Source organism: Cydia amplana, chromosome 17 (assembly GCF_948474715.1).
Source record: "Cydia amplana chromosome 17, ilCydAmpl1.1, whole genome shotgun sequence".
Classification (NCBI taxonomy): domain Eukaryota; kingdom Metazoa; phylum Arthropoda; class Insecta; order Lepidoptera; family Tortricidae; genus Cydia; species Cydia amplana.
This window is the reverse complement of record NC_086085.1, coordinates 5026907-5053334: the sequence shown is the minus strand read 5'-3', so window position 1 is coordinate 5053334 and position 26428 is coordinate 5026907. Positions and strand designations below refer to the sequence as shown.

Sequence of the window (26428 nt, the reverse complement as noted above, 5' to 3'; positions counted from 1 at the left end):
CCCCTATCTCTTGCTATAATTAAATAGCAGTCCACTTTGCACGTCGCATAGGTTTTCTTGGAAATCTTCAATTTAAACATAATATTATTTCTTATGAATTCCATATAAAAATATAAAAAAATATTGACCTCACATCGACTCAATAGAATTTTGTTCCTTGACATCCCTTCTTTGGTACTAACAAATTAATTTATTCAAAACCATAAAATTACCACCAGATTACATAAATTATGTAATGCTATCCAAAGAACTAACCGAAAGAAATACATTCCATCCTTTTTCCTTGTTTTATCATTGTTATTTTTACATATTTTAACGGCACATTTCGTAATTGTTGACAACTTCACATTTGAGCGTTTCAAACAAGACTAAACGAAAAAGTAATGCATGATCTGTTTTGACATCACTTTTGTGGGGCCATTTTTGGCGGCTGATTGGGTATCTAGTTCTTTATACTATATCAATGCTTTCAGTGTAAATTTTAGTATGGCGGTTTGTTTACATAGTTAGCAAGTTCTATCGAATGACACTTTAGCTTTTTATTGCTGTCGGTGACAGGTGTGGGGGCTCGTATTACAGCTACGGTACGGAATCGGAGGGAAACGCGAAAAACGTACCGCATAGAGTCGAGAGCACCTCGAGCGGTTGTCTATTTGGCACACGAATGAGTCCGCGGTAGCTTTGGATTCCTACAAAAACGGTGCCGTCATATTACGGCCGCTATATAGCGTTGACTGACGTCACTAGAACGTTGTCTATGTAAACAAGATGGCGCGGTTTCCTAGACGGCGTTACGTTACGTTGATTGCCAACGTAACGTAAGATGACGGCCGTCATGACGGTGTCGATAGTTTCGTGAACGTTTTATTAGATAGCGTTGACGCCATTTTGAATAAATGACACGAGATTTGAATAAATGATTCCGTACTACGATTATTTTCCTCTTCTGATGATATTTCATCCTCCAAGTAAATTATAGATGGTCAAGCAAATCTTGTCAGTAGAAAAAGGCGTGAAATACAAATTTTCTATGGGACTATATCCCTTCGCGCCTACATTTTTCAAATTTGCCGCTTTGACCTTGGTGGCTGACGGTGTGTTATGACGCCGTGGTACTTTCCACATGTCGTCACCGTAAAGACGGCCGTCTTTTGCTGCCGCTATATGACGGCCGTCATATAACGGCACCGTTTTCGGAGGAATCCAAAGCTTTACGATGTCATTGAGTTTTTCTTTATTGTTTTAAATGCCATCTAGTGAGTTTCCCTCTAACTGGTAATAATATAACTCGAGTACTAACACTGATGTGCTTAGGGGTTACAAGTAATGCGACGAAATAACGCTAGATGACGTTAACCTCAATTATACATAGTGCAGCAAACATTTTGCACTAGTCATTAAGTTTTCACTTCTGCCGGCACTCCCGGAGTGCAACCCGTGTCGGTCATCCATCGCATCTCGGGCTTAGGAATAGGAATCCAAAGCTTAAGCGCTTCCAATAACAATATACGTTGTATACCTACTTACCTACTGCTGCGAGTTAAGCGGCGTCATTTGAAGGAGTAACTTCCGCATAACTATTTCTTGCTGTCGGTGAAAGGTCTGGGGGCTCGTGTTACAGTTACGCTACGAAACGTGAACAACGCATCGTATAGAGTTACGAGCTCTTGAGCGGTTGTCTATTTGGCATACGAATGAGTCCGCGGTTACCGGCGTTTTTTTTAACTAAGACATGATTTTTGTGGGCCAGGTCCGGAAGGCATCAGCGGCTTCACTCGCGCACTGATCCTGCGCCTGCTGCTGTCGTCGCCCCGCGCGACGGTGGCGCTGCGCTGGGCGGGGCCGGGCGCGGCGTGCGCGCCCCCCGCGCCGCGCCACCCCGCCGCCGCCTGCCACGCGTGGCTCGCGCTGCCGCTGCACACCACCGTGCGCGCGCTGCTCGTCGACCACCGCCCGCCGCGTGAGTACACTCTACACCATATACCGAGCAGCACAGGCGAGACATCCTCTAGACTGAGCATAGTAACGCTACCCCCTCTGCGACAAATATAGGGTAGTTTTACTCCATCTTCGAGTCGAAAGTGTCAGAATCCCGTGCCGTGATTGGTCCACGGGATTCGCTCACCTCGTCCCCCGCACCCCAGTATTTTTGGCATTGCTCTAAACTCCGTCTAGAGGATTCCTAGTGTATGCCGAGCAGGCATACTGGACGAGGATATCGCCGAATAATGACGAGATCAAATGTTCCAAAACGCTACAGAAACTACACCCAGGATTTGGTGTTTGTGATTATTTTTTTCGCTAAACACTGGATATAGGAGTAGACCCGAAATATTGATACCATTGAGAATGACCAAAAGTATGACCTAACAATACGAAATCGATTTGATAAATCGTAATAGGTAAAAAAATAATATAATAATATTTATCTCATATTTTATAATGATCAGATAGAATACTCTTTATAGGCACACCTCAGTAAAAAGATACAAAAGAAAAGAACAATTGATTAAATGTAGAGGCAGACAACAGGCGGTCTTATCGCTAAAGAGCGATCTCCAGACAACCTTTGGGTAGCGGAAACAGAAATAATCGACAAAAATGGGTTGCAAAAACATGGAGCCTACGTTTACACACACAATCACATTGAATAAACATACAATGCTAATAAACAATATTTTTTCTTGTAGTACCTCTTATGGACGACACTGCCAAAGTGTGTGTGAGCAACCCCTCCTCTTCGGGGTCCGGGTCGGTGCTCCGCAGCGCCTCCGACACGGCCATCATGACCGTGGCCGACGCGTGGGAGCTCAGCCTGGCCGCCGCCAGCGCCTCCAAGGACAAGCGCGTCAAGGACGTGAAGAACACCTCGCTCAAGCAGCAGAACAGCAAGAAGCGGCAGAGCAACAAGACGGTCGACGCCACCATGCTGTCGGTGACTGACGGTACGTGGAATATTCCGTACTCGGAGCTGCTTTATTTTATTTTATTTGTGAAAACCTCTTGCGGGCTTACAAATGACCCCAAAACGCTCACAAGATAAAATTACCATACAAACAATGTCAACTTACCTAATAAATACATTCAATAACACATGAAATAAAACCGAAGACCATATTCTATAAGACAATTCTATAAAATTAAATTAAATAAATGATTGGATGTCTCTTACGCATCTTTTATAGCGTGTTGGGGTGAAAAATCTGTCGATCTTGTCGCAAATGCGCCTCTACACGTAATAAGAGCATTCAAGGCGTATAGGTACCGTCTATACGTCAGTCCTAGAGTAATACATAGTACTGATAGTTGAGCTAAGTCACAGCGTAGTTATCCAAAAACATCTCTGTGCTTTGGTGGGACCGACGATACCTACGGCCTTTCACGATATTTACGAGGTGGTGAACATTTTACTAACGTGTCAATTGTATTGCAGACCTGATCGAGACGACAATCCGGGTGCAGTGTCTCGGCATAGAGGGCTGGATCCCTCCGCACACGACGCTGGCGCAGCTGTCGGCCGCCGCGCCGCACGTGTCCGGCCCGCACCTCACGCTCACCCTTCACCTCAATACTGGCGGTAACTATCAATCACTAACATCTTTTAGCTGGTAAGAATGCCCATATGGCAGGGCCCAGGTTTCCTAGGGGGTCGTTTACTTGAGAAAGGGTCATTCTGGTAAAAATCTGTGTGTAATTTGTAGTAATGTGAATGATGATCAAGTGAAAATCTCGGAAAGAACTGTGATAGGCAGATGCGCGTATCTACACGTAGGTCACGTAGTATACGTATGTACACGTAAACCACGTAGTGGATGCTAAGCGAATTAATAAACAGATAAAACACCTCTCCATCCGATAAGGGTTTTCCTCTTCAAGACACGTAGTTTAACAATATATATAGTTGATTATTAGAATTACTAGGGAGATTGGTGGTGACTTGTATAGTGACAGGATATAACCTATAATACAGGAACCTGAGTTTAGTGTCTACTCCCCTCCCGGTACTCTGCCTATTTCAGAACCCACCGGGTTAAAATAATAAACTCGTCGTGTCAATGTTTCGGGACGACATATTTGTTGCGATATTAGATGTTGTATAGCCACTGACGTGTTTTGATATCGTACAGAGGGCAACCCGGGCGGCACTTGGGACGGGTCCGGGGCGGCGGCGGGTTCGGAGGCGGGCTGCGCGCTGCGCGAGTTCGGGCTGTGCGGCGGCCTGGCGCTCGTGGCCGCGCGGCTGCCGCGCCCGCCCGCCGCGCCGCAGCCGCCGCCGCCGCCCAAGCACCACCACGACCTGGACTGGGTCAAGGTCGACGACCCCTACGAGGTATGTGCTCCGTCACATTCATTGCATATATAGGCCTGTCACCCCAATACCGTCCCTTCTTCTCCTTAAAAAAAATGGTAGTTTAATTTAATAACATGTTTTATGAGTAGCACTGATTTAAACTTTCAAAATTTTTACACATTATTAATTTTTACAACGGGACTTAAACGCGTATCTAAGTTTTAAGATTTACCTCCGACGTTTCGAGGACGGCGTTGTCCCGGAGAAGACTGGTTTAAGTTGACATCAGCATCTTCTAACCGCGCAAGTTTTTCGAATTACGCGCACTTGGTCTTGTTTATATATTATCAGCTTGAACGTTTTGCGCACTAGGGCCCTCGAAACGTCGGAGGTAAATCTTAAAACTTAGATACGCGATTAAGTCCCGTTGTACAATTTAATAATGTTTTATGAGTATTTGGATATTCTAATTAATATTGAATCCAAAATTGGTCCAGTAACAAAGTAAGCGAACTCTAGTTTCCCTACATAAAATTACAACATCATCTAAAATTTCTATTTGTCTAAGAAACCGCTAAATCAGTCTTTGGGAAGGCGACTGTCCTTCCCCATCAAGGCGACCACTTCTTCAAATTCAAGCCGAGTATTTCACAATTGTCACTATCCCCAGGAGGTCGTAGAGCTGGGTGTGAGCTCGGTCAACAACAGCGTAGAAGAGAGCGGTTGCAGCGGCGTGCCGGCGCACGCGCTGGTCGCACTCGGCCTGCTGCTGAAGCTCGGCGGCTACGCGTCCGCGCTGCTCGACGAGGGCCCGCGCGCCGTGCAGCTGCTGCGGCTGCTGCTCGGGGTCACGCACGACGAGGATGGACGTGAGTACGGAGGGAGAACATTAGGGCTCCTGCTGAAGCTCGGCGGCTACGGGTCCGCGCTGCTCGACGAGGGCCCGCGCGCCGTGCAGCTGCTGCGGCTGCTGCTCGGGGTCACGCACGACGAGGATGGACGTGAGTACGGAGGGAGAACATTAGGGCTCCTGCTGAAGCTCGGCGGCTACGGGTCCGCGCTGCTCGACGAGGGCCCGCGCGCCGTGCAGCTGCTGCGGCTGCTGCTCGGGGTCACGCACGACGAGGATGGACGTGAGTACGGAGGGAGAACATTAGGGCTCCTGCTGAAGCTCGGCGGCTACGGGTCCGCGCTGCTCGACGAGGGCCCGCGCGCCGTGCAGCTGCTGCGGCTGCTGCTCGGGGTCACGCACGACGAGGATGGACGTGAGTACGGAGGGAGAACATTAGGGCTCCTGCTGAAGCTCGGCGGCTACGGGTCCGCGCTGCTCGACGAGGGCCCGCGCGCCGTGCAGCTGCTGCGGCTGCTGCTCGGGGTCACGCACGACGAGGATGGACGTGAGTACGGAGGGAGAACATTAGGGCTCCTGCTGAAGCTCGGCGGCTACGGGTCCGCGCTGGTCGACGAGGGCCCGCGCGCCGTGCAGCTGCTGCGGCTGCTGCTCGGGGTCACGCACGACGAGGATGGACGTGAGTACGGAGGGAGAACATTAGGGCTCCTGCTGAAGCTCGGCGGCTACGGGTCCGCGCTGCTCGACGAGGGCCCGCGCGCCGTGCAGCTGCTGCGGCTGCTGCTCGGGGTCACGCACGACGAGGATGGACGTGAGTACGGAGGGAGAACATTAGGGCTCCTGCTGAAGCTCGGCGGCTACGGGTCCGCGCTGCTCGACGAGGGCCCGCGCGCCGTGCAGCTGCTGCGGCTGCTGCTCGGGGTCACGCACGACGAGGATGGACGTGAGTACGGAGGGAGAACATTAGGGCTCCTGCTGAAGCTCGGCGGCTACGGGTCCGCGCTGCTCGACGAGGGCCCGCGCGCCGTGCAGCTGCTGCGGCTGCTGCTCGGGGTCACGCACGACGAGGATGGACGTGAGTACGGAGGGAGAACATAGGGCTCCTGCTGAAGCTCGGCGGTCACGCGTCCGCGATTAAAGCGCCTAGCACTAGTACTATCACTGTCGTACTTGACTATACGCTCCAAGCGCATTTTATTTAAGCCTATTAGTATGTCCCACTGCTGGGCAAAGGACTCCCCTCTTTCCCGCCACTTGGCTCTGTCCAATGCACACTCCCGCCACTCCACACAGAATGTATCGAGGTTGTCCCGCCATCTCCGTTTGGGCACAGAATAAATAATAGTACTAAGTACAGAAGACTCACTCTCTAACAAAACGCGTATGTTACGATCAGCACAGATATGGCCGCTAGGTGGCGACAGCGCCACGCGCGGCTTATGGCTTTCCCCAAAAGTGGGGCCGAACGGATGTACTTTTAGCTACCTGTAGCAAAGCGACGAAATCGCGGAGTGAGACACGCCTGGTTTGGGTCTTCCTCTGCCCCGAGATCCATCCTGTGGAATCCAGTCCGTGGCTAATTTGGCCCAGCGTTCTGGATGCATTCGGCAGATATAATTATTAATTTCAAATGATTTTATTCTGTTAACAGGAAGTATAGTGATCGGTGGCGTCGGCAGCGGGAGCTTCTCATTGGGCACTCTGCCGTTCAGAGTAGTGTCCCGGTTACTGGAAGCCGCTCCACTGGGTACAGACGACGGGCGCTCGCTACGACGGGCGTTGCTGTCGCTCGGCGCCGTGCGGCTTGTGCTGGCTTGTCTGTCTGTGTTCACACACCACCGGCCCGCCTCCAACGATGTAAGTAACCTAACAACAAGAAAAGTAGCTTATATCAGGAATGCTACCGTTCCGCGTAGTAACCCGACTGTTAGGAGCTGCGTCACTGGGTACGGACGACAGACGCTCGGTACGAGCGTTGCTGTCACTCGGCGCCGTGCGGCTCGTGCTGGCTTGTCTGTCTGTGTTCACACACCACCGGCCCGCCTCCAACGATGTAAGTAACCTAACAACAAGAAAAGTAGCTTATATCAGGAATGCTACCGTTCCGCGTAGTAACCCGACTGTTAGGAGCTGCGTCACTGGGTACGGACGACAGACGCTCGGTACGAGCGTTGCTGTCACTCGGCGCCGTGCGGCTCGTGCTGGCTTGTCTGTCTGTGTTCACACACCACTGGCCCGCCTCCAACGATGTAAGTAACCTAACAACAAGAAAAGTAGCTTATATCAGGAATGCTACCGTTCAGAGTAGTGTCCCGGTTACTGGAAGCCGCTCCACTGGGTACAGACGACGGGCGCTCGCTACGGCGAGCGTTGCTGTCACTCGGCGCCGTGCGGCTCGTGCTGGCTTGTCTGTCTGTGTTCACACACCACCGGCCCGCCTCCAACGATGTAAGTAACCTAACAACAAAAGAAATAGCTAATATCAGGAATGCTACCGTTCCGCGTAGTGACCCGACTGTTAGGAGCTGCGCCACTCGGCACGGTCGACGGACGCTCGCTACGACGAGCGTTGCTGTTACTCTGCGCCTTTCGACTCGTGCTGGCTTGTCTGTCTGTGTTCACACACCACTAGCCTGCTTCCAATGATGTAAGTACACTGATTCACAGCAGTTAACCAAACGGTATTTCACTCGTAAGTAGAGTAGTAGAGTTCAATTCAAAATGCGCTGAGTAGCCTAACCAAACACGGGTACGAGTACTAGCAAAAAAACTTTGTTTTTCTAACTATGTAGCAAGTCGTACACCAGTGATATTTGTTTACAAAAAATACATCAGACATTTTAACCTCCTAAGGCCCAAGGTCCTATCTATAGTTCTTCTTCAGTGCGATGAAATTTAAACCATATTCAATAAGTTTTTATTTTTTAAGTGTTATTAAGTTTTTCATTAATAATTATATGTGTTTGTATTGTCTGAGAGTCGATTTATATTAAATATTGGAACACAGTTGAATTTCATTTGTTTCGTTTAATTTTCAAACAAATAAAATTCAACTCTATTCCCTGCACTGTAGGTTCAAATTTCAGTGACAAATTTTGGGTTTTTCATTCGTATGGCTAGGCCTTAGGAGGACCTTTCTTATTGTCTGGTAAACTAGGCATATTTTGTCCTGATGAAGTCTCACATTGAAAAGACAGCCAACAGTCGAAACAACCCCACATTTTTAGGGTTCCGTACCCAAAGGGTAAAAAACGGAACCCTATTACTAAGACCCCGCTGTCCGTCCGTCCGTCCGTCCGTCTGTCACCAGGCTGTATCTCATGAACCGCGATAGCTAGACAGTTGAAATTTTCACAAATGATGTATCTCTGTTGCCTCTATAACAGCAAATACTAAAAATAAAATAAAATAAATATTTAAGCGGGGCTCCCATACAACAAACACGATTTTTCTGCTCTATTTTTTGTCGATGGAAGCCTCCGTGTGCGAGTCCGACTCGCACTTGGCCGGTTTTTTTTATACTAACAATTATATGTTGTTTCCCAGAACAGCCAAACGTCGAACGGCTCGTCGCTAGGCAAGGGCGAGGACAAGAGCCAGCTGTACTGGGCCAAGGGCACCGGGTTCGGCACCGGCTCCACGCAGCAGTCGTGGAACGTGGAACAGGCGCTGGTCCGCCAGAGGACTGAGGAGGAACACGTTACTGTGCTACTACAGGTAACAAAACATCATGTTCCTTGACACCAATGACCAAAATTTGTTGATTTTACAGTACTGATAAGATCCTTAACAATTGGGTTTTGACACATGTTGAATTTTATAAATAAATCCACTTAAATTGATAGAAAATGAGCAATTTATCACAATACATTGGAAATTAAAAACAAAATGGGGGAATAATAAATAAATATAACACCTTAAAATAACTGTACACGATGCGATAGAGAGGAGGACCTCCTCCATTTAGTTCTCGAGTGTAAAATCAACGAACAATCTAGACTAGATCTCTTAAAAGAAAGTCGGTGCTCTGCGGGGGATCTTCTCTTCTTCGTCCATCAAATCCTTTTCCTCAGGGTTCACTATCGAATATAGTGGTAGATTTTTAAGTTTCATGGTACAGTCATTGGACCTTAGATCTGAATATTATAAAAATACTCCTCAAGTACCCCCAATTGTTTAAGTAACACATATAGTTTAAGTATCTAGGTAATTTTTGTTAGATTTGAATATTATAAAAATACTCCTTAAGTAGTAACCCCAATGTTTTAAGTAACACCTAAAGTTTAAGTTACAATGTTATTATTTTTAAGCCGACTTAATCATAAGATGTATGGCTTATAAAATAAACAAGATTAAAAAAAAAAAAAATTAACTTCCAAATAGCAAAAAAATATAAAAAAATATGATGCCATTGGATTCCTTACATTTTATTTAAGAAAAATATTGTATAGCAACCATATACATAAACACAATATTTCACCGACAAAATCGCAATTTCCTTGTTTTTTTTCCATACATCGTAACGGCTTCTAACGTTACATGGTAACGTTACGATGTATTGCCATTTTCTATGAAGCGTTTCGTCAGTAAAGTGCGAGTGCCAGACTTTGACCATCATTTGTGACTTGTATTGCTTTAAGACAATGGGAACCATACAGGCATTTAATCCTCAAAACAAACCTGAGTGACTGATACCGTATATAAAAAATTGTCAAATACCCTGTTGCAACATATGTGTATTGACAGGTATTAGCGTCGTACATGAATCCTGGCGAGAAATGGCCGCCCTCTGAGAGCTCGGCCGCGCCAGAGTTCTCCCCGGAATCAGAGCGCAGCGAGGGCGAGTCGCAGGAATTGCCCGCCGAGTTCATCGACCTCATCGCCAACAGCTCGCTAGTGCCCGCCATCTGCTCCTACCTCAGGAACGATTCGGGTAAGATAAAGATGCAACAATAGTCATTTGTTATGTTATTAAACAATAGTCATTTTTCAGTTATGTTGTAAAACAATAGTAATTTTTCACCACACCAACGCGAGGAAAATACTAACTGCAAATCGTTATACTCTTGTGGATAAAATGCTTTTCTCAAACATGCAATGAAATGTCGTCGCTCCGGGCGTTATATCAGGCTTCGAAGTATCACGTTTAGGGCGGAGCAACTCCAGAGAACTGTAAAGGAATTTCATACGAAATTGAAGGCCTAGGCCGGGAAGTAATTTTTTTTTTAAATTCTAATGTAAACATGGGGTCTGTGTCCATGAACAGACTAAACAGCCGAATTATATTTTTTTTTTATATTTTTGGTGAATGAATGGTTATCGGACCAAAATATCCGTGTTAACGCCTGTTATACACGAACGTACTGATATTAAGAATACGAATCTGTATGATTCAATGTGTTGATGAATAAATTTAAAATATTGTCTATACGTAAGTCACCAGAGACCATAGACAATATTTAAAATCCTCTGCATTTATTTTATTTATAGAAATTGAGATTCTTATTATCAGATTGTGTATAATGGCCCTAATAAGGTCTATTCGAACACTACATACGCGAAATACGGACGACTTCCGTAAAAAAAAAACAATTATGGCGGGATTGGAAGAAAAATTAAAAAACTTTTGTTGTGAAGTTGGATTTTTATTATAAAGATTATAAATTTGTTTTTTTTGAGTGGTGTATTTTTTTATTTCATTGCATGTTTGAGAAAAGCACTATACATGCCTAGCCGTGAAAAGGTCTTGCCGGCTTCGTATCACTATCCGGCCTCCCTACGGTCGGCCGGCTATACCTACTCACCCGGCAAGCCCTTCTTTCCCGGCGTCTGCAGTAATGTACTATTCTTATCCGTTTTTGAAGTATAGGTAAAGAGAGCCTTTGGTGTTGTAAAAATTCATTTCCTCTATTTTGCCTGACGGAAGGTCTGAGCATATTGAAAGTGTGCTTAAAAGTGGTGGTGCGCTCATTTGCCTCGAGCGAGTCACGTCTAGACTGATTGAGCTGCTTAACGTGGCCTCTCGAGGTAGCTTCGTTTCAGTAGTCTTGCAAATCAGTTCCTTGTGCGTGGACGTCACTATTAGATGTTGTATTCGTTATTCGTCCCCAGTGCTGGACATGTCGCGGCACATCCCGCTGTACGTGTGCGTGCTGCGCTGCGCGCGCGCCCTGCACGCGCTGCGCTCGCGGCGCCTGGCGCCCGCGCTGCGCCCGCTGCCGCGCCTGCTCGCGCTCATGTCGCGCACCACCAACAGCTACGCCACCAAGCTGAGGTACGTGTAGACCAGTGCTGGACATGTCGCGGCACATCCCGCTGTACGTGTGCGTGCTGCGCTGCGCGCGCGCCCTGCACGCGCTGCGCTCGCGGCGCCTGGCGCCCGCGCTGCGCCCGCTGCCGCGCCTGCTCGCGCTCATGTCGCGCACCACCAACAGCTACGCCACCAAGCTGAGGTACGTGTAGACCAGTGCTGGACATGTCGCGGCACATCCCGCTGTACGTGTGCGTGCTGCGCTGCGCGCGCGCCCTGCACGCGCTGCGCTCGCGGCGCCTGGCGCCCGCGCTGCGCCCGCTGCCGCGCCTGCTCGCGCTCATGTCGCGCACCACCAACAGCTACGCCACCAAGCTGAGGTACGTGTAGACCAGTGCTGGACATGTCGCGGCACATCCCGCTGTACGTGTGCGTGCTGCGCTGCGCGCGCGCCCTGCACGCGCTGCGCTCGCGGCGCCTGGCGCCCGCGCTGCGCCCGCTGCCGCGCCTGCTCGCGCTCATGTCGCGCACCACCAACAGCTACGCCACCAAGCTGAGGTACGTGTAGACCAGTGCTGGACATGTCGCGGCACATCCCGCTGTACGTGTGCGTGCTGCGCTGCGCGCGCGCCCTGCACGCGCTGCGCTCGCGGCGCCTGGCGCCCGCGCTGCGCCCGCTGCCGCGCCTGCTCGCGCTCATGTCGCGCACCACCAACAGCTACGCCACCAAGCTGAGGTACGTGTAGACCAGTGCTGGACATGTCGCGGCACATCCCGCTGTACGTGTGCGTGCTGCGCTGCGCGCGCGCCCTGCACGCGCTGCGCTCGCGGCGCCTGGCGCCCGCGCTGCGCCCGCTGCCGCGCCTGCTCGCGCTCATGTCGCGCACCACCAACAGCTACGCCACCAAGCTGAGGTACGTGTAGACCAGTGCTGGACATGTCGCGGCACATCCCGCTGTACGTGTGCGTGCTGCGCTGCGCGCGCGCCCTGCACGCGCTGCGCTCGCGGCGCCTGGCGCCCGCGCTGCGCCCGCTGCCGCGCCTGCTCGCGCTCATGTCGCGCACCACCAACAGCTACGCCACCAAGCTGAGGTACGTGTAGACCAGTGCTGGACATGTCGCGGCACATCCCGCTGTACGTGTGCGTGCTGCGCTGCGCGCGCGCCCTGCACGCGCTGCGCTCGCGGCGCCTGGCGCCCGCGCTGCGCCCGCTGCCGCGCCTGCTCGCGCTCATGTCGCGCACCACCAACAGCTACGCCACCAAGCTGAGGTACGTGTAGACCAGTGCTGGACATGTCGCGGCACATCCCGCTGTACGTGTGCGTGCTGCGCTGCGCGCGCGCCCTGCACGCGCTGCGCTCGCGGCGCCTGGCGCCCGCGCTGCGCCCGCTGCCGCGCCTGCTCGCGCTCATGTCGCGCACCACCAACAGCTACGCCACCAAGCTGAGGTACGTGTAGACCAGTGCTGGACATGTCGCGGCACATCCCGCTGTACGTGTGCGTGCTGCGCTGCGCGCGCGCCCTGCACGCGCTGCGCTCGCGGCGCCTGGCGCCCGCGCTGCGCCCGCTGCCGCGCCTGCTCGCGCTCATGTCGCGCACCACCAACAGCTACGCCACCAAGCTGAGGTACGTGTAGACCAGTGCTGGACATGTCGCGGCACATCCCGCTGTACGTGTGCGTGCTGCGCTGCGCGCGCGCCCTGCACGCGCTGCGCTCGCGGCGCCTGGCGCCCGCGCTGCGCCCGCTGCCGCGCCTGCTCGCGCTCATGTCGCGCACCACCAACAGCTACGCCACCAAGCTGAGGTACGTGTAGACCAGTGCTGGACATGTCGCGGCACATCCCGCTGTACGTGTGCGTGCTGCGCTGCGCGCGCGCCCTGCACGCGCTGCGCTCGCGGCGCCTGGCGCCCGCGCTGCGCCCGCTGCCGCGCCTGCTCGCGCTCATGTCGCGCACCACCAACAGCTACGCCACCAAGCTGAGGTACGTGTAGACCAGTGCTGGACATGTCGCGGCACATCCCGCTGTACGTGTGCGTGCTGCGCTGCGCGCGCGCCCTGCACGCGCATATAACTATTTATATTTAAGCGTTTTTTCTTAGTCTAACCTAACCTAACCATATCATCAATAAATGAACATTTCATGTAATTATCAATTTTTTTAGTGTAAAAGGTCATATTTAGTGTAAAGGGCCGCAATCAAAACTTTAGTTTTATATTTACACACCAACCAGACACTACTATAAACTCTATTTCTACAGACTAGAAATTATGCGTAAAATTTCCAAATATACATACATAGGTATACAACGACAATTTTTCGTTCGCAGGATGAGTAAAAAGAACATATTCGGGAAGATGACATACAGCCAAAGATTTAGCACATCGAGTAATTCAGAGCTCTCGGAAGAAGACGAGGGTCTCGCCTCGCTCATAGCTGATATTCAGGTAATTCACTAATACAGTCTTATAGTGTTTTTATTTATTAGTGCCGTTGTAAATTAACGTAATCTTAAGTTAAACGTAAAGGTCTTGAGTCACATCGGATGCGAATGAGTATACGTGCACGTGCGCGTTGTAATCTATGAATCCTCATTGAGGACACACCGCACACAAATGTTGTGACGCACGCCATGCTCGTTCACCTTTACTTATAGGATGCGTCCAGTTAGTAGGGCTTTTTACACCTCGAGTTGCAGGTATAGACAAGGTAAAAAACTCTTTAGTTCCAAGGATTTTTGACACTTCACATATTTTGTATGAAATCGCGTGTGACTGAAAGGTAACTTTTCCGATATCGATCCGCGGGATTCGAGGGGGTACAAGAAAATAAAGAAACTGTCTAAATTTAGCTGTAGTAAGTAGCAATTTCACGGCTTTTTCCGTTGGCAGGCGACGTCAGCGCTGATGTGGGTAAACGAGGGTGAGGAGGAAGGGGCGGGCAGCAGCGTGGCGGCCGCCGTCAGCGGCGCCAGCAGGGAGGCGCGGTACATCGAGCTTATGCGGACCATGCAGTTTGGTACGTGTTATACTTGTCATCTAAACTGTGGTAGAAACACTGACAATCCAACCTCTAGACTGAGCTTAGGCCAATTCTTTCATGAAACCGATGCTGCCAAAAATACGGGGGTGCGGGGGGACGAGGTGAGCGAATCCCGTGCCGTGATTGGTCCGTTCAAAGACACGGATCAATCACGGCACGGGATTGACTCGAAGATGGAGTAACGCTACCGTATGTGTGGCAGAGGGGGTAGCGCGACTATGCTATGTCTAGAGGTTGGATTGTCTGTGGGTAGAAACATCGAGTCTTTTTTTTCAAAACTACTTCGAAAGTCTGTACAGAACTATTTACTCTTTAATAATGTTAAAAGTCAAGCTTCGATTTAAATGGCAGGGGATCCTAACCTGTGTATTGTGATGCCTTGGTATGTCGCGGTGTTGTGTCAAGGGCGTCAGAAACCAATGTTGCATTGTTGCCTCTTTAATTTATTAGGGTAATAAAACAAAACACATAAAATACCTATTTTATGTGTTTTGTTTTATTAATAATGTACCTACATTATTAAAGGGAAAATTTAAAACCCCTACACTAGTGTAAGAAACTCGAGCACTCCAAATAGTACATAAATGAGAGCCAGTTGCAACAACCACAATTACTGAATGACTGTCCACGAGTGATCAACCTCACCCCTACCCAAAATTTAGCTAATGCTTTAAGGGCGCCAGAGTGTTGGGTGCAACAGATCATAACGCTTCGACCTCGAAATGCCCGCTCTAAACGCGCACGCTCGACGCTGACGCCAAACATTGGTTAAAACAGATGTATGGCCGAGGGGCCGAGACGTTAAAGTACCGACGTCTTAAACCCTTATAAAAAAATGCGTCTCAAATTTACATCTGTACTCCCTGGTGATAACGTATTGATTGTACAGAAACGTTCGAAATGATAACGGAGTGCTCGGAGAGCGGGTTCCGGTTCTCGGTGCCGTACCACTTCGAGGGCACGGTGCGCGCGGCGGGCGAGCGCGCGCACCCGGCGCGCATGAAGCGCCTCGCGCAGGAGGCCGCCACGCTCGCCACCAGCCTGCCGCTGTCCTACTCCTCCTCCGTGTTCGTGCGCACCGACACCGACCGGCTCGACGTCATGAAGGTGAGAAACCATACTACTGCTTATCACAGACAATCCATCCTCTAGACATAGCATAGTCGCGCTACCCCCTCTGCCACACATACGGTAGCGTTACTCCATCTTCGAGTCAATCCCGTGCCGTGATTGGTCCGTGTCTTTGAGCGGACCAATCACGGCACGGGATTCGCTCACCTCGTCCCCCCGCACCCCCGTATTTTTGGCAGCATCGGTTTCATGAAAGAATTGGCCTAAGCTCAGTCTAGAGGTTGGATTGTCAGTGCTGCTTATGCTCTAGTTTCCTAGGTGCCGTCATATAGCGGCCGGGTCCATACAAATACTGCGACATCCATATTTAGCCGTATTATTTAGTATGGAGACGGCCGCTATATGACGGCACCGCTATCCTAGGAAAACCGATCTTAAGGCCCAAGGTCCTACTAATAGTACTTCTTCAGTCCGATGAAATTTAAATCATATTCAATTGGAACGGAGTCGCTTTTGCTTTGTTTCGTGCAGTTTTCAAACAACGCAAAATCAACTCTATTTACTACACTATAGATTCAAATGTCAGTAGCAATTTTTGGATTTTTCATTTGTATGGCTGGGTATTAAGTTAGAGTAAACTACTAACTCTTGACTAATATAACTCGGGCTCGCACAAATCTCGACGAGTGACCTGAACACTTGGAAATTGGACGGAAAACACCAATAACTGAACCGACATCAAGAAAGATGAGATTTGTCGAGATTTTTACCGATTTTATTTTTTAATTTTTAATTTTAATTTTCTTTATTTAGAAACAAACAGTCTCTTATAGTAATACATTATTACAATGAAGGGTTATCAGACTTATAGACCTACAGTTTCCTTAAATAGAATATATATTAACCATATAACTTATATAAGTAGTACTAAACTAAATAGATTTCAAAGTTGAAATGAAATTGAAGTTACAATAATAACAAACTAAAAGTGCACTTAGAGTTAACTAATAACTATCTAATTAAAGCCCATTAATACACTTCAAGGTCAGTCGTTTGAAACTACTAAACTTTACATTGAAAATATCTAAATTTTGAAATTTATCATCATACATCCTGCATGCTCTTCTAATGAAACCGTTTCTCGCGTAAGAAGTTCGACTACGAGGAATATAAAAGAGGTTCTTCTTTCTACATGCTCGCTCACAACGACGGGGTACTCTAAAGGAAATGGATTTTAACAACTCAGGGGCGTCAATAATGTTGTTTATGACTTTATAAAGAATTATAACATCAGTTCGTTCGCGACGCAAGCTCAAGGGCGAAATATTATATCTTTTCATAGCGGTAGAGTAATCTATGTATATATTTCCAGTGCGATAATCAATTGCTTTTACAAACTTTTTTTGAACTTTCTCTATTCTATCGCTATGAATTTTATATAGCGGATTCCACACCGCACTAGCGAATTCTAACCGACTACGGACATAACTATTATATAGTATCTTATAAGTCGAAGGTCTCCTGAAATCCTTACCTACGCGCAATATGAATCCCAACTGCTTAAAAGATTTATTTAAGATATTGTCAATGTGGGGCACAAAGGTAAGCTTTGAGTCCATGATTACGCCGAGGTCACGGATCTGGTTGACACGGGTTAGCTCTTTATTGCAAAGATCATATTTGAAATTAATAGTTGTCCTTTTTCTACTAAAGCTGATAATAAAACATTTTTCTGGGTTTAAGAAAAGATTATTTGCATTACAAAAAGTCTGGAAATTATGTAAATCGTTTTGCAGTAAATTACAATCGTCTGGATTTCGTATAACTCTGAAAATTTTCGTGTCGTCGGCGTATAACAGCATGTTTGAATTCTTGATACATTCTGTGATATCGTTTATATACAGCACAAATAATAAAGGCCCCAAATGGGAACCCTGCGGAACACCAGAACTGATAGACCTATAATGAGAAATATGCCCTTTTACAGCTACAGCCTGCGAGCGATTTTCTACATAAGATTTTATCCAACGGTAAAGGTCCCCGTGTATACCAAAATGCCACAGCTTTAGAAGTAAGCGCTCATGACAGACCTTGTCGAAAGCCTTGGCAAAATCAGTATACACAGCGTCCACTTGACAGTTGTTATCTAATGCATTTAATATGGCTTCTGTGTAGGATAGAAGATTCGATTCAACACTACGACCGCTAAGAAATCCATGTTGGTTTGAGATGATATGATTATGTATATGTTCCCCACTTTCTCGATCCTGGACTGATTTGGAATTTTTTTATTGTTCTATTCACATCGCGTCAGTCTCCAATGATGGGAATCGGTTCATTATTTTATTTATTTTATTTATTTTTATTTATTTTATTTACATGGAGAACCAACAGCTATAACTATTTTAATTATTGTTAAACATTATTATACGTAACGTATCATTCCAGGTGCTAATAACGGGCCCGTCGGACACGCCGTACGCGAACGGCTGCTTCATCCTGGACGTGTACTTCCCGGCCGAGTACCCCGCCGTGCCCATGCTCATCAACCTGGAGACGACGGGCCGGCACTCGGTGCGCTTCAACCCCAACCTGTACAACGACGGCAAGGTGTGCCTGTCCGTGCTCAACACGTGGCACGGCCGCCCCGAGGAGAAGTGGAACGCGCACACGTCCAGCTTCCTGCAGGTCAGTCCATGCTCATCAACCTGGAGACGACGGGCCGGCACTCGGTGCGCTTCAACCCCAACCTGTACAACGACGGCAAGGTGTGCCTGTCCGTGCTCAACACGTGGCACGGCCGCCCCGAGGAGAAGTGGAACGCGCACACGTCCAGCTTCCTGCAGGTCAGTCCATGCTCATCAACCTGGAGACGACGGGCCGGCACTCGGTGCGCTTCAACCCCAACCTGTACAACGACGGCAAGGTGTGCCTGTCCGTGCTCAACACGTGGCACGGCCGCCCCGAGGAGAAGTGGAACGCGCACACGTCCAGCTTCCTGCAGGTCAGTCCATGCTCATCAACCTGGAGACGACGGGCCGGCACTCGGTGCGCTTCAACCCCAACCTGTACAACGACGGCAAGGTGTGCCTGTCCGTGCTCAACACGTGGCACGGCCGCCCCGAGGAGAAGTGGAACGCGCACACGTCCAGCTTCCTGCAGGTCAGTCCATGCTCATCAACCTGGAGACGACGGGCCGGCACTCGGTGCGCTTCAACCCCAACCTGTACAACGACGGCAAGGTGTGCCTGTCCGTGCTCAACACGTGGCACGGCCGCCCCGAGGAGAAGTGGAACGCGCACACGTCCAGCTTCCTGCAGGTCAGTCCATGCTCATCAACCTGGAGACGACGGGCCGGCACTCGGTGCGCTTCAACCCCAACCTGTACAACGACGGCAAGGTGTGCCTGTCCGTGCTCAACACGTGGCACGGCCGCCCCGAGGAGAAGTGGAACGCGCACACGTCCAGCTTCCTGCAGGTCAGTCCATGCTCATCAACCTGGAGACGACGGGCCGGCACTCGGTGCGCTTCAACCCCAACCTGTACAACGACGGCAAGGTGTGCCTGTCCGTGCTCAACACGTGGCACGGCCGCCCCGAGGAGAAGTGGAACGCGCACACGTCCAGCTTCCTGCAGGTCAGTCCATGCTCATCAACCTGGAGACGACGGGCCGGCACTCGGTGCGCTTCAACCCCAACCTGTACAACGACGGCAAGGTGTGCCTGTCCGTGCTCAACACGTGGCACGGCCGCCCCGAGGAGAAGTGGAACGCGCACACGTCCAGCTTCCTGCAGGTCAGTCCATGCTCATCAACCTGGAGACGACGGGCCGGCACTCGGTGCGCTTCAACCCCAACCTGTACAACGACGGCAAGGTGTGCCTGTCCGTGCTCAACACGTGGCACGGCCGCCCCGAGGAGAAGTGGAACGCGCACACGTCCAGCTTCCTGCAGGTCAGTCCATGCTCATCAACCTGGAGACGACGGGCCGGCACTCGGTGCGCTTCAACCCCAACCTGTACAACGACGGCAAGGTGTGCCTGTCCGTGCTCAACACGTGGCACGGCCGCCCCGAGGAGAAGTGGAACGCGCACACGTCCAGCTTCCTGCAGGTCAGTCCATGCTCATCAACCTGGAGACGACGGGCCGGCACTCGGTGCGCTTCAACCCCAACCTGTACAACGACGGCAAGGTGTGCCTGTCCGTGCTCAACACGTGGCACGGCCGCCCCGAGGAGAAGTGGAACGCGCACACGTCCAGCTTCCTGCAGGTCAGTCCATGCTCATCAACCTGGAGACGACGGGCCGGCACTCGGTGCGCTTCAACCCCAACCTGTACAACGACGGCAAGGTGTGCCTGTCCGTGCTCAACACGTGGCACGGCCGCCCCGAGGAGAAGTGGAACGCGCACACGTCCAGCTTCCTGCAGGTCAGTCCATGCTCATCAACCTGGAGACGACGGGCCGGCACTCGGTGCGCTTCAACCCCAACCTGTACAACGACGGCAAGGTGTGCCTGTCCGTGCTCAACACGTGGCACGGCCGCCCCGAGGAGAAGTGGAACGCGCACACGTCCAGCTTCCTGCAGGTCAGTCCATGCTCATCAACCTGGAGACGACGGGCCGGCACTCGGTGCGCTTCAACCCCAACCTGTACAACGACGGCAAGGTGTGCCTGTCCGTGCTCAACACGTGGCACGGCCGCCCCGAGGAGAAGTGGAACGCGCACACGTCCAGCTTCCTGCAGGTCAGTCCATGCTCATCAACCTGGAGACGACGGGCCGGCACTCGGTGCGCTTCAACCCCAACCTGTACAACGACGGCAAGGTGTGCCTGTCCGTGCTCAACACGTGGCACGGCCGCCCCGAGGAGAAGTGGAACGCGCACACGTCCAGCTTCCTGCAGGTCAGTCCATGCTCATCAACCTGGAGACGACGGGCCGGCACTCGGTGCGCTTCAACCCCAACCTGTACAACGACGGCAAGGTGTGCCTGTCCGTGCTCAACACGTGGCACGGCCGCCCCGAGGAGAAGTGGAACGCGCACACGTCCAGCTTCCTGCAGGTCAGTCCATGCTCATCAACCTGGAGACGACGGGCCGGCACTCGGTGCGCTTCAACCCCAACCTGTACAACGACGGCAAGGTGTGCCTGTCCGTGCTCAACACGTGGCACGGCCGCCCCGAGGAGAAGTGGAACGCGCACACGTCCAGCTTCCTGCAGGTCAGTCCATGCTCATCAACCTGGAGACGACGGGCCGGCACTCGGTGCGCTTCAACCCCAACCTGTACAACGACGGCAAGGTGTGCCTGTCCGTGCTCAACACGTGGCACGGCCGCCCCGAGGAGAAGTGGAACGCGCACACGTCCAGCTTCCTGCAGGTCAGTCCATGCTCATCAACCTGGAGACGACGGGCCGGCACTCGGTGCGCTTCAACCCCAACCTGTACAACGACGGCAAGGTGTGCCTGTCCGTGCTCAACACGTGGCACGGCCGCCCCGAGGAGAAGTGGAACGCGCACACGTCCAGCTTCCTGCAGGTCAGTCCATGCTCATCAACCTGGAGACGACGGGCCGGCACTCGGTGCGCTTCAACCCCAACCTGTACAACGACGGCAAGGTGTGCCTGTCCGTGCTCAACACGTGGCACGGCCGCCCCGAGGAGAAGTGGAACGCGCACACGTCCAGCTTCCTGCAGGTCAGTCCATGCTCATCAACCTGGAGACGACGGGCCGGCACTCGGTGCGCTTCAACCCCAACCTGTACAACGACGGCAAGGTGTGCCTGTCCGTGCTCAACACGTGGCACGGCCGCCCCGAGGAGAAGTGGAACGCGCACACGTCCAGCTTCCTGCAGGTCAGTCCATGCTCATCAACCTGGAGACGACGGGCCGGCACTCGGTGCGCTTCAACCCCAACCTGTACAACGACGGCAAGGTGTGCCTGTCCGTGCTCAACACGTGGCACGGCCGCCCCGAGGAGAAGTGGAACGCGCACACGTCCAGCTTCCTGCAGGTCAGTCCATGCTCATCAACCTGGAGACGACGGGCCGGCACTCGGTGCGCTTCAACCCCAACCTGTACAACGACGGCAAGGTGTGCCTGTCCGTGCTCAACACGTGGCACGGCCGCCCCGAGGAGAAGTGGAACGCGCACACGTCCAGCTTCCTGCAGGTCAGTCCATGCTCATCAACCTGGAGACGACGGGCCGGCACTCGGTGCGCTTCAACCCCAACCTGTACAACGACGGCAAGGTGTGCCTGTCCGTGCTCAACACGTGGCACGGCCGCCCCGAGGAGAAGTGGAACGCGCACACGTCCAGCTTCCTGCAGGTCAGTCCATGCTCATCAACCTGGAGACGACGGGCCGGCACTCGGTGCGCTTCAACCCCAACCTGTACAACGACGGCAAGGTGTGCCTGTCCGTGCTCAACACGTGGCACGGCCGCCCCGAGGAGAAGTGGAACGCGCACACGTCCAGCTTCCTGCAGGTCAGTCCATGCTCATCAACCTGGAGACGACGGGCCGGCACTCGGTGCGCTTCAACCCCAACCTGTACAACGACGGCAAGGTGTGCCTGTCCGTGCTCAACACGTGGCACGGCCGCCCCGAGGAGAAGTGGAACGCGCACACGTCCAGCTTCCTGCAGGTCAGTCCGACATTGCCACATAATAAATAATAATACTAAGTACAGAAGACTCGCTCTCTAACAAAACGTGTCTGTTACGATCAGCACAGATATGGCCGCTAGGTGGCGACAGCGCCACGCGCGGCTTATGGCTTTCCCCAAAATTGGGGCCGAACAGATGTACTTTTAACTACCTGTAGCAAAGCGACGAAATCGCGGAGTGAGCCACGCCTGACATTGCTACAAGATTGGTAGGGTTTTGGGCTGCTGGCTGAGACAAATGTTACGAGGCAAATGTTCGATCCCGGATCCCTTTGTGTGACATAATTATTGAAAGTCATAATGTAGTTCGTCAGATTATCATTAGGCATAATTCTAAAACCGTTTAACTTTTCAGGATTTTCGTAAGGTTAGGTTTGTTTTATAGCAATTCTGAAAGTAAGCGCGTAAAAAAAATATGAGAAAAACCAAACGGTTTTTCTCATATTTTTTTTCAGTCATAATTTTATGACTAACGAAAATGCGGACAAACAATGACTTCAAACTTTATGGGTTTTTTTTTGTGCCTAGGCAAATACGATCTCATAGTTATCTTGGTCTGCCGGACAGCTTACGGATCAGCATATCGCCGCGTAACAAGTTCAGGTGCAATTTTGCGAAAAGCAGTCTTTAACGACTAATGTCTCTACGTAAACGCCCAATCTGGATGACCTAAGGGTTGTAATGAGTGTAATGACACATTTGTGACGGGCTAATCGCTGGCTAGCATTACGTAGAACGATGAATAGCGCTCTGCAGAACTACTGACGGCTATTTCACTCCCATTCGCCATTTCCATACCCACTTTTAAGGTCGTGTTAATGATTATAGTCACGGATATTCGCACCAGGAAATGAGTGATTTAACATACATTGTTTGTCAGGTGCTGGTATCAATCCAGTCGCTGATCCTGGTGCCTGAGCCGTACTTCAACGAGCCCGGATACGAGCGCAGCCGCGGCACGCGCGTGGGCTCCTCCGCCAGCCTGGAGTACAACTCCAACATCTACCAGGCCTGCGCGCGCTGGGCCATGCTGGACCATCTGCGCAACCCGGAGCCCTGCTTCAAGGAGGTACGTACCGCCTCGACTCTTCACATAACCCTATTTGTGTGCATCTGTATCTGAATCCCTAAAGTCTTTTCTCCTATCTTTGCATTCCCTAATATTGTTTGTCATAATGATCAGTTGTCCTAACACTTAAAACCCTAATTTTGGTATCCCTAATTATTGATTACTTATCCTAATGTTATTAAGCATATTTCCTTTTTTGTGAGGGTCGCAGTTCTAACCCTAACCTAACCCACATTTGTGGCAGTAAGTTCTAAAACCTAACCATTTTTCAGAACCTTACATTATGGAAAATAATCGTTATGACAATTAACCGTTAGGGCATGTGCCCATTAGGACAAACCAGTTAGGACAAGTGACTTTAGGACAAACGTTACTAAAGTCAATTTTTTTATTCCGTAGACTGAAATGACAGTTAATTGTATGAACATGAAATGTCATTTCATACTATTAACTGTCATTTCAGTCTACCGAATAAAAAAATAGACTTTAGGGATTCAGAATGACACCCATTTGTGTAGTTCGTGTTGCCATAAAGAAATATAGTAAGACAAGAGTGCTCACTCCATACATCAGTTTTGGTACCAAAAATACTATTATTTTTATGTTGTTGAGCATTTAGACTTTCCGGTCGGTGCTACATCTATTGTCAAGTAGCAGTACTGATAATTCCGCTATTCGATGCTAGATGTCGACTATGAAAATAATAGTCTTTTTGGTACCAAAACTGATGATGGTGTTGCATATATGTATTTTATACAAAAAAAATATAGAAAATATGAAAATACAAGACCTTAGAGATTTACACTAATGAAGTCCAAGATGATTTTGAAAAGAGAAGTACGTGAATTACAAAGCCTGTATCGGTTATAATAAATGATGTGCTAAGATGTTTTTGTGTGCCCAAATTATCACACTGTCAAAAGAACTTTTCGGAAATCATAGGCTAGCTTTATTTTATCCACATAAAGGCCTATTTAGACGGGCCGAGAACTCGCATGCGAGTTTGATTACATTGCGTAGTTTGATCCGTCGGCTGAATTGATGTAACATCTATGGTCCGCAATGTAGCTAAAATCGTATACGAGTTTGAGCGCCGTCTAAATAAGCCCTAACAATCTGTTGTCGATGTAGGTGATCCAAACGCACTTCTGGATGAAACGCAACGAGATAATGCAGACGGTGGCCAACTGGATCACGGAACTCGAGACGCAGAGCGGCGACGAGCGGACGCAGCGCAGCATCCAGCTGAACCTCATGGCGCTCAAGGTAAATATAAATTTTTGGCAAAAATTTCATTTTTGGTACAAGCTTTTATCGCTGACTGTACTTTTCTTACGACAGACAACTAATACTCATCGAGACAATTCTAAAAACCCCTAACACAATTAGGTTGCGTTGTTTCATCACAGAGTTCCTATGGCCACCTCCTGTCTCCGTCATCAGATCAGCTCGATGGTACCATAATATTGCATTGTCACCCGACTTACATGTGTATGCAAAATTTCAGCTCAATCGGAAACCGGGAAGTGCATCAAATTTAACTTGCAAGATTCCATTACATAGTTACATACAGGTCGACCTAATAAAAGCTTGTTAATATGATGCATTATGACGCCATTTTTAAATTCTTCAGCCAAAGACGACTTTGGAGTTTTAAGTTTATAATTTATTTAACTAGCGGATTCGCACGGGTTAACAAATTATACATAAACCTTCCTCTTGAATCACTCTATCTATTTAAAAAAAACGCATCAAAATCTGTTGCCTAGTTTTAAAGATCTAAGCATACACAGGGACAGACAACGACTTTGTTTTATACTATGTAGTGATTTGGATTCTCTATTCTGAGGTGCTACAGTCGAGTGGGCGGTGGTCAAACGTTAAATGGAGGTTAAAAGTATAAAGCTCAACGCGATGGAATTGCAATCGGATTCATTCAAAATGAATCATTACAAATCGGGGAGGTCTTTTCGGAAGACCCCTCCGGAGGGACAGTTTTTAATCCCATTTGTTTCTGGGAACCTGTTTAGGAAAGAAAAAATGATAATACTAACCCCGAAATCGTGAAAAAAAAATTGACTCTCCCATAGGAAATTTCAACATCAGAATAGCAAAATGTATGAAACATCCAACTTTTACGCGTTTTCGGGGTCGGTCCCACAGTAAAAGTTGCTCACATCAGCATCTTCTAACCGCGCGAGTTTTTCGAACTACCCGCACTTGGTCTTGTTTATCAACTTGAGTCCACACCCATCCATCCATCCATCCATGGTTGGTCTCATCCACATGGAATCCAATCATTAGTAAATGTAAACGTAAACGAATATCGACAGTCGATAAATCGAATATCGTTAGTGTTGTGTGTCGACAGAGTGACATCCCTAGTGCGCAAAACGTTCAAGTTGATAAACAAGACCAAGTGCGGGTAGTTCGAAAAACTCGCGCGGTTAGAAGATGCTGATGTCAACTTAAGCCAGTCTTCTCCGAGACCACGGGGACAACGCCGTCCTCGAAGCGTCGGAGGTAATACGCGATTAAGTCCCGTTTTACAATTTAATAATGTGTAATAATCGTGAAAGTTTTTAATCGGTGTTATGTGTTACCAAAGTGTGTTGCATTTGCAGCGTCACTACGTGAAACTACAAGAGGAGCTGGCCAAGCTGCCGGTGCCGGCGGGGCTGGAGGCGCTGGACGAGCCCTTCACGCTGCCCGCCGCGCCGCCGCCCGCGCCCGCGCCCGCGCCGCCGCCCGCCGACGACATCGACCACGACATGGAGAAGATCGTCGCCGACGTGCTGGACTGATGTGGCCCGACTAGTAACCCTGGGACCATCGTTTGTCGGACAGGTACACTCACGTTTTACCGATCATCCCGACTAGCCCCCGGCGACGAGTGACGCGCCGCCGTCCGCCCCGTGGCCGCGTTTACGATTCGTATACGTTTATATTTGTAGTGCCCGGTTTCGTTTTTATAGTTTCTTTATTTCTTAACCTTTTCAACGCTTTTCGTCCCATGCTAAAATGTGGCTTATACGCCAAATGGTTGTAATATGAATAAGGTTTATTTTCACCTTATCTGTCAGCAGGAAAATTGCTTTGACAGCGTCCGTCGTAGCCTTTTTAGTGGCTGTTGGCGTCATGGGCACGACAGCACTCGACCACTTTAGTGGCTCTTGGCGTTGAAAAGGTTAATATGT

At 49.9% G+C, this 26428-nt stretch overlaps 1 protein-coding gene across 1 annotated transcript in view; it reads left to right on the top strand.

Moving 5' to 3' along the window:
- Window positions 1-26037, top strand: part of LOC134655742 (baculoviral IAP repeat-containing protein 6) — a 96618-nt gene extending 70581 nt beyond the window's left edge. Inside the window, exons 44-59 of the mRNA XM_063511208.1 lie at window positions 1751-1960; window positions 2691-2945; window positions 3434-3577; window positions 4128-4330; window positions 4962-5160; window positions 6793-6998; window positions 8688-8858; window positions 9888-10074; window positions 11253-11415; window positions 13720-13837; window positions 14282-14408; window positions 15322-15539; window positions 17952-18191; window positions 23043-23231; window positions 24363-24497; window positions 25856-26037. Of these exons, the coding sequence (XP_063367278.1) occupies window positions 1751-1960; window positions 2691-2945; window positions 3434-3577; window positions 4128-4330; window positions 4962-5160; window positions 6793-6998; window positions 8688-8858; window positions 9888-10074; window positions 11253-11415; window positions 13720-13837; window positions 14282-14408; window positions 15322-15539; window positions 17952-18191; window positions 23043-23231; window positions 24363-24497; window positions 25856-26035 (2945 nt within the window). The 3' untranslated portion in view covers window positions 26036-26037. The remainder of the gene's footprint in view (window positions 1-1750; window positions 1961-2690; window positions 2946-3433; window positions 3578-4127; window positions 4331-4961; window positions 5161-6792; window positions 6999-8687; window positions 8859-9887; window positions 10075-11252; window positions 11416-13719; window positions 13838-14281; window positions 14409-15321; window positions 15540-17951; window positions 18192-23042; window positions 23232-24362; window positions 24498-25855) is intronic.
- The last annotated feature ends 391 nt before the right edge of the window (window positions 26038-26428 follow it).